Here is a 14,187-nt window from a genome sequence, read left to right on the forward strand (position 1 = left end):
TTGAATACATACATAATTTGAAGGATAAAACTTCATATAAATTATATTATACGAAAGTAAACGTAAATTTTTGAATAGTTAGATATATTATTCAACAAGTTTCTCGAGATCTACGATCCACTGATTGTACTTCAATCATAATGCTTTAATGTGCACGTTACAATTTATTTAACTATTGTATTTTTATTTATATCCTATAATTTTCTTTTAATTTCTTGCCTTTATAAAAAATTTCAAGATTATTTTTTGTCAATCGGGTGATAATACAAAAATACTTGATACAATAGCATAGGGGCTAATACAGGTAGTATTTGCATCATTCAACCATTTAATCTATTGATAAAATAATTTTGTATAAAATAAATAGCAAACCTTTGATCTCGGAAAGACTGCGAGTACATCAATCCACCAGCGCGCCTCTTCCCGGCAAGCAGCCTTCACGAAATGTACACGGTCAGGCGCGGTGACCGCCAGGCTGTACGCGTTGCCGGTCACATCGTCGGCGGACGCCACCTCCAAAACGGCGTTCATGTCGATCGAGGCTTGCGGCACGGTGTCCGGCTATGGATCAAAGAAAAAAACATATTTAATTGTTGCAATAAAATAAAAAGGAAGGTAGGAGTATTGATAAATTTCATTGACAAACGAAATTGGGTAAGGTAGGGGCACAAAGGTCCAATTTGGCCATGAAAACCAAACAAATTTGTTTTTTTGCTGTTTTTGTAACCTAAATCCTTTTCATCCCATAAGAGGGGTAAAATGGGACGGGGGACAAACAACTCAAACAACCTTATTTTTAATTTAAAAAAAAAAAAATAACAAAATAATAGATACATTATATTCAACCAATGCAAAATATAAATTTCATGAGTACATTTATTTACAGAAAAACAGAAACACTGTATATAACATTGATATGGTGGAATAACTATTTATATAATTTATCTCTTATAATATTGCTTCTTTAACTCAATTAACTTTTTTATTTACAATTTTTTATTGTTCACACCTTTGCCAGAGTAAAAGTTCAGTTGGTCCTTTCTACCTCACTCACGTGTAAGCTCTTATAGGTAAAATATACAAAAACTGTTGAATCTGAGTTTAAATTAACAATATATGTTATAAAACAATTAAATAACATATACTTAAAAATTATATTAAGATCTCGTAAACTAAATAACAGCGCCCAGAACCAAAAAACAAAAGAAAATACTTTTGTTATGGATTGTCAAACCTTGCCTTTTATCTCGGTGATGGCTGGTTATACATCTTTTTTCATCTAACTCCACTTGTTTTTGAGATATCGGTGGATCTTTTTACCCGCGGACCTTTAAGCCCCTTCTACTCTTCTTAAACTTAATTAACAACTACACAAACATGCGTTAATTTGAATATTACATATTATTAAATATACGTTATTTTAAAATTTTCTGCGACGTAAACAGATAAAATCAAATCGAACAGATAGATTCTTTATTACCCGATGTTTTATTATTTAAATATTCGAAAATCGTTATTTTATTGATACTCAAGCATTACCATATCATATTTGAATACGTTATGTGGTATTCACTTTCTATTCTGCATATGAAATGTATACATATGAGAGCAGAATTTGTTTGCAGTCATAATGTCTGGAATCTACAAGATTTATTATGGATTTATAAGCATTTAAATTACTGAAATCAAACCATAATGAGTAATACAAAAAAGTCATTCATAGATCAGAACACGTTGTGCAAGCTCATAATTACGAATATACGCTATGCATATCAATCTTGCTTATTATATTAAAAATCGTTCAAGTAAAACAAAACACTTATTGAATGTTACAGTTAATGTATTACTTGATTCCAAAATGGTGTCAAATATGTTTATTCTTGAATGAAAGATTCGAATACTATTCGCTGAAGAAGCTGGCTGCAAAAGCTTACAAATGCGCATAAATAATGGTTTTCCAGGCTATTGAACAAGTTTATATTCACGCTAAATGACCCGTGAAGAATTTTATGCGATCAATATATCTAGCCCGAAGGTAAATAAAAAGTAAAGTCACTTTCAATTCTTAAAGCGCTGTCGTACTTCAAAGACGCAATTTTCAAAAGGCCATTATGACAGATCTCATGCATATTTGTAGTTAGTTAGAATCGGTAATAGTCGTACAGAAACACCTGATAGCACGCATCATAAATTATATGTGTATATTAAAGAATTCTATTCAAACGTCGAGTAAAATTTGGTTCATTGTCATTGTCTAAATTACGTAAGGCATAGAAGCCAATCACAAACCCAAACATGTGTGTAAGTCATTAAAATTGTCTTACAAACTATAAGAATAATTCATTAATCTTAAAGATAATAATACTTAAAACAATATTCATAATAACATATTTTTTTATTCACAAGACATTTCACGGCTTAAAGTTTTTGTCAAGGTGTAATAAATATAAAAAATAGCATGGAGTAATGTTACAAGATAAGCTAATATTTTTTATAGATAGAGGAAGCAAGCAGATATATTTCTAATGAAATACTTAAATTTTGTTTAGTCTCACAATCAGTTATCTAATTTCATAAAAGCTGTGTTGGTCTTTTTATAAATGATTCGTGTTGAACCACAATAGGATAGGGCGGGTCAAAAAAGGTACAATTTGATTTCGAGCAATTGCGAAAACCAAATCAAATATATCACATCAAACAAACAGCTATCTATGTTCTATGAACTATTACTATGTTCAGTAAAGTACCAGTTTTTCAAAAAATTATCATCAGGTCCTTTTTACCTCATAGGCGGAGTCCAATGTCTTATTTTTAATTTTGAAGAGATTTTACAAAATAATAGCTACATTATTCAATGAATGCAAAATATAAATTTTATGGGTGCATAACCTTGAACTGGTATTACCTCAGAAATATTCATAATCAATGTTGGAATAAATATTTATTTAATTTAACTCTTTTGAAATTTGCCTTTTTTAATTTAATTAACGTTATCATTTACTAGTTTTTATTGTTTACAACTTTGCCAGGTGAAGGTTGGTCATTCTTACTCTACTCATGTGTAAGCTTTATAGAAGTTGTCTGCCAAACGTAACTTAAAACACAATAATATAAAAATTTGAATTTAAAACTTTTATTAAGGTCCCGTAAACTAAACAACAGCGCTCACGACCAAAAAAAACGAACAACGAAAGAAAATATGTTTGTTATGGATTTTCAAACATTGCGGCTTATTTCCTGATGATGTCGGTGATGAACCTTTTTATCCGCGGATCTTTAAGTCCTATATATTTACTATATGAAACTTAGATACTTCAAACATAGAAATAAACGTACAAAATCATAAAGCCGATTGGCGTGTAAATAAATAAATAAATAAATAAAATATTAGAAAGTTATCAATAAAAGTACTATCATAAAATGGCTTTTTCAAAACTTTTGCATGATACACAATAGACATTTTGATTATTAATAAAGTTATTTATATTTTCTATTGATTTTTATGTATCTAAAATGTTTGAGCTTTTAGCCTGCATTATCTCGGTCAAATTAAAAACATAATCCTGCCATAATATAGATATACGAATCTACGTGCGGTTAGGTGACTCATTGCGAATAATAGAAATCAAATTATATTTTTGTTTAATATTTAAAAGTGATAAGAAAAATATCATTAAATATCAATGACGAGAACTCGTTGTTATTGGAACGATAGCCGAGACAAAGGAGATAAATATTATTGAATAGAAGAAATTTTATCAAATAATTTTATAATAGCGCATATAACATTAAATATCAATTATGAGAACTAGTTATTATTGAAATGGTAATCAAGGCAAAAGGGAAAAAATATTATTGGATAGAAGAAATTTTATCAAATAATTTTACAACAATAAGAATGTCAAATGACGATAATAGAGCATATATCATTAAATATCAATAACAGGAACTAGTTTTTATTGAAGTGATAGTCAAGACAAAAGAAGAAAAATATTATTGAATAGAAGAAATTTTATCAAAAAATTTTATAATAATAAAAATGACAAATGACGATTATAGCGCATATAACATTAAATATCAATTATGAGAACTAGTTATTATTGAAACGGTAATCAAGGCAAAAGGAGAGAAATATTACTGGATAGAAAAATTGTTATCAAATAATTTTAAAACAATATGATTGTCAAATGACGATAATAACGCAAAAATAATTAAATATCAATTATGAAAATTCGTTAATATTGAAGTGATAGTCAAGACAAAAGAAGAAAAATATTATTGGATAAAAGAAATTTAATCAAATAATTTTACAACAATAAGAATGTCAAATGGCGATAATAGAGCATATATCATTAAATATCAATAACAGGAACTAGTTTTTATTGAAGTGATAGTCAAGACAAAAGGAGAAAAATGTTATTGAATAGAAGAAATTTTAACAAAGAATTTTATAATAATAAAAATGACAAATGACGATAATAGCGCATATAACATTAAATATCAATCATGAGAACTAGTTATTATTGAAACGGTAATCAAGGCAAAAGGAGAAAAATATTATTGGATAGAAGAAATTTTATCAAATAATTTTAAAACAAAAAGATTGTCAAATGACTATAATAACGCAAATATAATTAAATATCAATTACGAAAACTCGTTATTATTGAAGTGCTAGTCAAGACAAAAGAAGAGCAATATTATTGGATAGAAGAAATTTTATCAAATAATTTTAAAACAATAAGATTGTCAAATGACGATAATAACGCAAATATAATTAAACATCAATTACAGGAACTATTGAAATTGTAATCAAGGCAAGAGGAGACAAATATTACTGGATAGAATTTTTTTTATCAAATAATTTTAGAACAATATGATTGTCAAATGATGATAATAACGCAAAGATAATTAAATATCAAATACGATTACTCGTTATTATTAAAGTGATAGTCAAGACAAAAGAAGAAAAATATTATTGGATAGAAGAAATTTTATCAAATAATTTGATAACAATAAGAATGTGATGATAATAACGCATATATTAGGTTGTCAAATATCTCCCTTCTGCCTTTTTGTATTATAAAGCAAGAGCAAAAAAGCGGAAGGGAGATATTTGACAACCTAATATTTTTAAATATCAATTACAGGAACTAGTTATTATTGAAATGGTAAGCAAGGCAAAAGGAGAAAAATATTATTGGATAGAAATTTTTTATCAAATAATTTCATAATAATAATAATGTCAAATATAATGACGCATATGTATGTGTGTGAGTGCGTATGTGTACGCGTTGAAATTGATTGACAATCGGTTATTGCAATATTATATTATATTACAAAATTTGATATGAATGACACCTATTACGATGTCATATATGGACAGCAAGCAATCAGTGCATTCTTCTTGAAGACGATAATGCATAAGAACTTTTGACACATGCTACACAAATATAAGCAATCTTGTGTAAACTTGAGTTAAGAGAACATCGATTGTATGTATAGCAGACATGTGCGAGCATCGAGCAATGCAGCAGGAGAGTGTGTACAGATTTATGCCTGTACATCCCATGTTATCTTTAGTTCAAACATATAGGCCCATCTAAATTAAATAAGAACTGGTGTATCTGCTATTAATATCTCCGGGCAGCGCCTACGGGGCGTAATATGTGAATGATGACTTACAAGGCACTCAATTAAACACTTGCTACAAAGCTAATCGAAATGCCAACTTCGCGTCCTATTGTACTGCATCATGCGTAAGGACAAGCAGATTTATATTTAAAACATATTTTTACACACGCTGTAATTTACGAACAAGTCGCTTTTGAAAAACGCAATCGATTATATGAAACTGAATTATGGATCTTGACAGATCAAGGCTAGGAGGAACAATTTTAGATTAGATGATAAATAGTAGCTCAAATCCTTAGAATGATAGTGAAATGTAATAAAGTATATTAATTTTAAACTTTATCACAAAACATATTGGTCATTTTTATAACACAGAAGCAATATAGTGAAGACGAAACCAACTACATCCAAACAAATCACGCATATCCATAGACCTTATAACTGCATGAACCGCTAGTCGAGCGCAAAATAAGTGTAAAAAGATAAAAAGGACTGTGACGCCACTTGTCGAACGAGCGTAGCCGACAATCGTAGAACTCCCCCAATTGATTAAAAGTCATATGTCCTATGTCACGTGCGTAACCTAAAATTAAATCGTGAACTTGAAATTGTTAAATTGTAGTAAAGAAAAAAAAATGCATTTCATGTAGTGGTTCCTGGAATACTCCCGAATGATTAAACGTCATATGCATAGACCCTATTGTATAATAAACTCAAATAAAACGTCGATGTTGTCTTAGCCATGTATTACTATCAAGTTAATAGTATTAACTATATTTTACATAATAATAGAGAATGAAATTAAAAGCTTACAATGGCGAGTCAAAAGCTCCCCATCAGATTATTTGCAAAAGCACATCGTTAGATGGCGACATAATTATATTTTATAAATTATAGTATATAAACCGATTTTAGCAGGTGAATTCGATTTTATGTACATTTATTTTACAAGGAAATTATTATTAATATCATTTCTTACAAAACTATCAGTCCACACAATTGACATTATATTACTGAAATAAAACTATAAAATATTATTAAATCATATTATTAGCTTTTATAAAATTATCAGGTTAGTTACAAGCCATCTGGTCTCTACTTTAAAATAGTATCGTGAAGAAATGCCATACTTTACTTGTTTTTTAGATAAAAGTAGTAGAGCCTTTTACCCGCAAACATTTAAGCCCTAACCTACTCTAAAATAATTAGGAATTGTTATATACAGTGTTAAAAAATAATAACATGCAAATATTAATTGTTGTTTATTTTTGTTGTTTAATTTAAATTTAAATGCCATAGATATAATACATGAGGATTTGGATACAAGTTGATGCTCTCTCTCTATTTCTATAATGGTGTTGCCATATAGGTTTTTTTATATCTAAGTTATATCTCATCGTTGTTTGGGAATGTTCTATCGAATGCTGCTTGCAACTTGGTATATGTGAATGTACATAATATAAGCACAGAGATTCTTTATTGGCGAATCAATGACTATATGATGTATAAATAAAAATTGTGTAATTATTCTGCGTTCATTAACTTGAGCATTTCGCTATTGAACATGGTGCCAGGCAATGCAAATAACAAAACGAGCCAGAGCTCGCGTGCTACTGCCTGCATCCTAATGGAATTTATCACTATTACTCGTAAATATGCGGAGTAAGAAAACAATAACAAGTCTTCGCACAATATAAAGTAATCTCGATGATTAATGATCGAGTAATTTAAAGCACCCTCTCTTTTCTTGATTTTTCATTTTTCATCTTTCGTGTTTTATTTGCCTCCGCTTTAGGCATTCGCTTTCGTATTGCCGGTTGAGTGTCGGTAGCCCCTTCGTAAGTCTTTATGAAATCGATTATTTTCTTATACCAGTTTAATAGCAATTGCATTGAACCTATAGAATAGTTAAAATATTTCCAAGGAAACATTAAACAATAATAATTAAAGGTCCGCTGATGAAAAGATCCACCACCGATATCTCCACCACCAATTAACAAGTAAAGTTAAGAAATTTTTGGTAACAAAATTTGAAAGTAGAATGAAAAAAAATGTATCACCAGCCATCACCTTGATTTTTACGACGTTGCTATCGGGAGGAATGTTTGAATATCCATAACAAAAGTATTTTCTTTCGTTGTTAGTTTTTTCGGATGTGAGCACTGTTGCTTAGTTTACGAGACTTTTATAATTTTTAAGAATACGGTATTTAATTGTTTTATAAAATGTATTGGTAATTTTAAGTTAAATTCAACAGTTTTTTTATATAATTTCTATAAAAGCTCACACGTGGGTGGGGTAAAAAAACAATAAAGAATTCTAAATAAAAAAGTAAATTAAGCTAAAAAAAGCAATTTTACAAGACATAAATTAGATAAATAGTTATTCCAACTCTGCTGATGAATATTTCTGACTAAATACCAGATCAAAATTATGTACAGTGTTATTATCTGTAAAAATTTACCCAAGAAATTTATATTTTGCATAAATAATATGAATAATGAAGCAGTTATTTCGTAAAATCCCTTTAAAATTAAAATAAGACATTGGACCTGTTTGCACCCTGGCCGTCCCAATTTTGCCCGCATATGGAGTAAAAAAGACCAGGTGACAAACATTAAAAAACAGAAAAAGAATATGTCTTCAATGATGAAATAGCTAGGTATAAATATCAGATAGTTGTTAGTTTCATATGTGATATTTTTGTGATACAATTGGTTTGGATTTTGTATTGCTCAAAGTTTAAGGTAAAGCTTTGTGCTCCGCTTTACCTTAAAAACGATTAAAATTAAATCAAATTTATTAATCTTCAAAATATCAATAACATGCAGAAATGTTGGAATAAAGTAATCAATGACACAAAATTGAAAACCGTGTAATGACTCTTGAAAAAAAGCAGGCGTCAACAACAAATAAAATATGCACTAAAATTAAAAGAATAGCATTCCTTAATAGGAATCGAACCATAATTGAAACTCGATCATCTTTCTAACGTAACGAAAAATACAAAGTCCGTATTCGATAGAAGAATCTTACGAATCACACATTTATTTATTTGATATTATCTTTTTTTCGGAGAATATTTAAAAATCTACAGAGCTCAATTTTTATTTGAAGTCTCATTTAGAGATAACAAAGACTCCATTATGGAGTAGAAACGCTCAAGAAAAAAAATCTTTGCCAATTCTAAAACTAAATAAAATCACTATCGATTGCACAGCAAAAATTACTATAATTGATTTGCAGCACCAAAGATATTTATGCTTAGGCGCTTCCGTCGAAACGAATCAAATATACATCAGTGTAAACTCATTATAGGCTGGTTGAGAGATTTACTATGATAATTTATGAGCACCAGTACACTTGTTCTCATTAGTGAACTAGAAATTGCACCAGTAGACTAATTTACGGGGTACAGAAGTAGCCGCAACGGCGCGAAAGGAAATTGGATGCTGATATATTTTACAAATTGTATTATAATTTCTTATAACTAAATGTAAGGTATTCAATTAAGATATATTTCATCATAAATAACAAAAGCTCATCGTTACATCTATGCAAATCATCAATATAATAAACCTTTTGGAAAATGTTAATAAAAAACAAATTTAAAAATCTGTGAAATTTGACGTCTAAATCTTAAAATTTTCACAAATAATTGCAAAGGTACCTTCCATTTTGACGAGAAAAATCTTTGTTTATGCGTTGGATCGCTTAGTTATCACTGGTCTAAGATAAAAAGTGAATACATAGTATAAAACTATAATAACATAATTATTATAAAACACATAGCGCCGAAATAAAGCTGAATCACTTACCACACGCAAGATATAGAATAGAAACTTCATATCTCTCATATATAAATCTCGCAATTAAAATACATTTTAACACTAGATTTACGAATGTTGGTTATATACCTATTTTTACATGCAAGAAGATGGAAGTTTTTGAAGAAAAATAGTTCCAAGCCAATTTAAATAAAATGTTTATTACCAAAAAATTCACGAAAAACATTTTTTATCGTTGGGTCAAGTATATCCATACTTACTTGTTAGTGCTATTATAATAAGTTGGTGATTATGGAACAAGTTTGTGATTCTTTTAATTTTTATGTAGTAATTGGTAGTAAAACTTTTTCATAAGAATTGCTTTTATAAATCAGGATACAATTCTTAGATCTACACAATTTTGTAGAAAACTAATTGTATCTTTTTGGCTGTCGCAATATGATGTATTTTGTTTCAATTTGCACATTTAATAGTTCCAGCCAAAATAGTTTTTTTTCTTTGTTTTTATGATTCCTGATCAAGGCCGACTCGATTGGCCACTTAGTAAATAAGTTATACTTCGTCCACAGCCTAAATGAGGCTCTGCAAATTTAGTTACTAAAATTTCGCCCAAGGAAATGTTTGGTCCTCGAATTCCATCCTTGATCAAATACAGAAAACCGTTTACAAGGTATTTGCTACTTACATCCGATTGCAGACAAAATTTGATGCCGAATTTATCCGGCTTATTTGTAATGTACTGTGTAAATTAGCATCTAGCTTTAGTAGAGAATAATTGTTCATCGATCGCTATGTTTGCGTCAGGTTCGTAACAAACTAGACTATTCTCTATAATTTCTTCCCATATTTTTGAAATCAAGGCAAAATGCGTATTAGATATAACTTTTGAATCAAACAAATACCTTTTACAAATATATTATAAAATTACCTTTATAAATCGCTTTTCTGGCAAAACCTGTTAAACCATTCTTTGAGTCAAATTTACTTACACCTTGCAAATAGGAATACCACTTTCTATAAAGCAAAATGAAAGGGTCTGCGTGAAAGAGGAATGAATGTTTACATATATTTCACTACATAACTAAAAACTAATGTATAAATAAATTGTAATATAAAAGTAGCATGTGTATTAAGTGATCAAATTTTAATTGAGTCAAATTTGCTCGGTCCATAAATCTAGTGTTAAAATAGATGACTGCTCTAAAGAAGTTAATATATTTTTGTAAAATTTCGTTATCAATTTCTCCCAAACGACATATTATATCAGAATACAAATTACCAATTAGGATATGTTTCACCTTTTCTGTTCGTTTTATCGATATCATTATTAATGAACGCATATGTTGTATTGTGGGTTTGAATTATAAAAACGCATTCCGATTGTCGCCATTACGTGATTCTCGCAATATTTGAACACAGCGACCGCATAGGCGCGGCCATGTACTTCCAATATGTAAATAGAAGGTGTAGTTGTGTAAATGTCGTTAATGATTAACGACGTAATAATCATCACCTAATACACCTCTTCCTGAGACTGAGTCTCGTAAAAACGAATACTTGAGCGGTACCACATTCACATAATCATTTATTTGTTTTTGTTCCACTATAATGACACTATGTGGTCAACCGTCAGTGTTCGAATTCAGGCACCTGCATAAGTAAAGCATGTATCTCACTTGAACTTTTTGTATATTTATTATCAAATAGACAATGATATGGGTAGATAACAACAAAATTCGTAGAAATAAACTTTGCGTTATTTTCAAAAGAAATGCGTTGTTTATAAAAAACTAAAATTTCAAGGTTTAATGTAGCATTGCTTTTAAGTTTTAAAAATACAGATATTTAAACATAATTTGTCTAGTTTTTTATTAGTTATTATTAATTAGTAATTAAACATTACTATCATTCAATAGTAATATAAGTTATATCTAATACGGATTTTTGTCTTGATTTCAAAAATATGGGAAGAAATTATAGAGAGTAGTCAAGTTTGTTACGAACCTGATGCAAACATAGCGATCGATGAACAATAACTATTAATTAGCTATTTTCTCCCTTGTTTATTTTTCAAAACATATATAATACTTAAAATGTTTTATATTATAAAAATGACGAAGTTTGCTTGTTCATTATTTCAGAATCAATTTATTGTATATTTGAAAAAAATATCAATCTATTTCAAAGTAATATCACTAGTTTAAATTTTATTTTTCTATTTTCAAATTTGATGTTCGTTACGCTCTGTTGATTAGGAAGATATCTTTATTTATTTATTTATTTATTTATTTATTCATAAGCAAGCCGTAATCAATAATAATAGATATTATTTCAGGCTCTTGTCAAGCTTATTCATAATTAATATTAAAAGGATAGTAATTTTATAATAATCATAGTAGCTGCACGAATTTCGCTTCTGAAAAAAAAAAAATCATGTCATGTCCATTCTAAGCACTGATGATACAAATAACTAAACTCTTAAATAATTTTAAAATGGTTATCAACATATGCAATCAATGGAGATCAATTTGGATATATCAACATCCAATTAAAATATTTGTAATTTATTATATTACAAAACCTTGATAAAAATGGTAAAGCCTTTGCTTCGTTGATGCTTCAGAATAAAAATCCATTATTGATTTGGAGACAACAATAGACATAAGAATATGAATTAGAACTTGAATAAATAGGCCAAACATCAATTGTATTATTTTTTATCGAGAAGTAAAAGTTAATAACAATAATACAAAAATATATAAAAAAGTATAAAGTTATAATAAAAACTATAATAGAAAACGTCAATGGTATAGGTGGTTTGAAGGTTATGTAACGAAATATTGATTGATTGATGTAGATCGACCTTGAGTTCAGTTCGCATTCTTTGCTTCTTATTCAATTCAATAATTAAGTATTATCATTTTATCTCAGTAAATTCACAATTCATTCAAAATAATACGTAGCGCATTGAAAATAACAAAAAAATGCAATAAACAACTGGTTTACTAAATTGTAATAAACAGTTTTTTTATAAGTTCTAAAGTCTCACCTACGTATTGTCGCTTTTGAAATATCAGATATTACACTTTATTACTATCCATTTAAAAATTCAAATATTTTATATAATCAATGAAAATCACGGAGAAAATTAAAATTTGACATATCGATTTAATATTTGCTCCTGCAGTATTCATAATCCACTTTTCATATTTTTCAATGCGAGTAAAAAATTTTGGGCCGCCAAATTTATTTATTCCGTGCGATATAATACCCTGTTGCAAAAAATGTCCAGGATTACCGCATAGTAGAGGTCCTCCAGAATCTCCTATAAAAACATCGCGCAAGTTCAATGGGTACCACGTGCAAATAACCTTTCGAGATATCTTGTACATAAGCCCTAGACGCAGTACGAGTTTCCGGCAATCGTTGAGCGATAATAAAGCAATCACAGTCATCCTTAACGGACAAATCGGCGGTCTAATGAATGTACCATTCATCCCCCATCCTACGACAATACATTCGTGGTAAATATCCCAAATATTGCGATTCTTGTTCTTCGCCCTCGTTCCTAAACTTACTGGTTTCACATTGTCGTTGAATTCAAACGGTTGGACCACTTTCAGAACCGCAATGTCGTTCTTTAATATCATCTCCCAGTATGCTCGATGAACGTGCCGACTTTCGATCGTTCGGATCTGTTTGTTCAAATCTTCCAAGTCTTTGCAATCTGATAGACCTGCCACTGCGTATATTAGGCTGGACGCTTTGATTAAAGGATTCTCGATGCAATGCGCGGCGGTCAGCAGCCATCGTGGTGACAATATCGTAGCGCCGCAAAAATGCTGGTGCCGGACTTGAAGTGAGGCCATGAAAGGATAATCGCTTATTTGCGCCTCGACACCACCTACTATAGATTCCGCCTTCTGCGACACTTCGGTTAATTCGGACGTTTGCGTTGAAACTGATTTAACACACGCAATTATCAAAATTATCGTGACTATATGCATTTTATATGATACTTGTAATTTTGAAAATAGACTAAAAATTTTAATATCTTGCTCCAATTAAGTTATATTGATTCAAATGATGTTCATTTTAGGAATGTAAATTGACAATTAAAATATTTTACGCTGACAAAAATTTCACTATCGCATAAAAAACAAAATTCTAGCAATATATAAACTGCAAAGTTTGCTAAAATTTTTGTTAAAAAATTGCTAAAATTATTTCTTTCAATTATATAAGTGAGCTTTAGAATTTTAGCTAGAATTAGCATCAAAATCCAAATCATTTCCGATATTAATTTTTTTTTGTGCCTTCCTCAAAAACTAATCTTTTCTTCACACTATCAACACAAGCAAAATGTTTTTTAAATTATTCAAATCAAATGCTTCGTTCGCTCAAAAACTGCACATTTTTGCACTTTTAGTTCTGTATCTCCGGACTGGATATGCAAAAATTTTCATTTTCGATTTTTTGACGATTACTACCCTGCAAAAGTTTGGATTCACTTATAATTAGGAAAATCGTTGTTCATCACTTTATTCATCATTCTCACAATCATACAGTTTTTGTAACAGGAGAATTACATTCAATTTACGAATTAAAAACAATTACATGAGATATTTTTGAATTTTTGTGGAAAAAACGAAAAAAATCAATCCAGCCGTTTTTCATCAATATGATGGATTCATAGGCGCGCATTTTTGAAATGATGATGCATCGAGTAAAAGTTTATTTGAGTTTAAAAAAATAGTGAATGCAATT

At 29.3% G+C, this 14,187-nt stretch overlaps 1 protein-coding gene across 2 annotated transcripts in view; it reads right to left on the reverse strand.

Annotated features, from left to right (window-relative positions):
* LOC113378500 (protein outspread) overlaps positions 1-14,187 on the reverse strand; it is a 225,527-nt gene that overhangs the window by 18,670 nt on the left and 192,670 nt on the right. For both annotated transcript variants that reach the window (XM_026619039.1, XM_026619040.1), the window contains exon 4: positions 373-561. In XM_026619039.1, the coding sequence (XP_026474824.1) occupies positions 373-561 (189 nt within the window). The remainder of the gene's footprint in view (positions 1-372; positions 562-14,187) is intronic.

Source organism: Ctenocephalides felis, unplaced genomic scaffold (assembly GCF_003426905.1).
Source record: "Ctenocephalides felis isolate EL2017-DRISC unplaced genomic scaffold, ASM342690v1 CF-g0.4_SCAFFOLD_01886, whole genome shotgun sequence".
NCBI classification, from domain to species: Eukaryota; Metazoa; Arthropoda; class Insecta; order Siphonaptera; family Pulicidae; genus Ctenocephalides; species Ctenocephalides felis.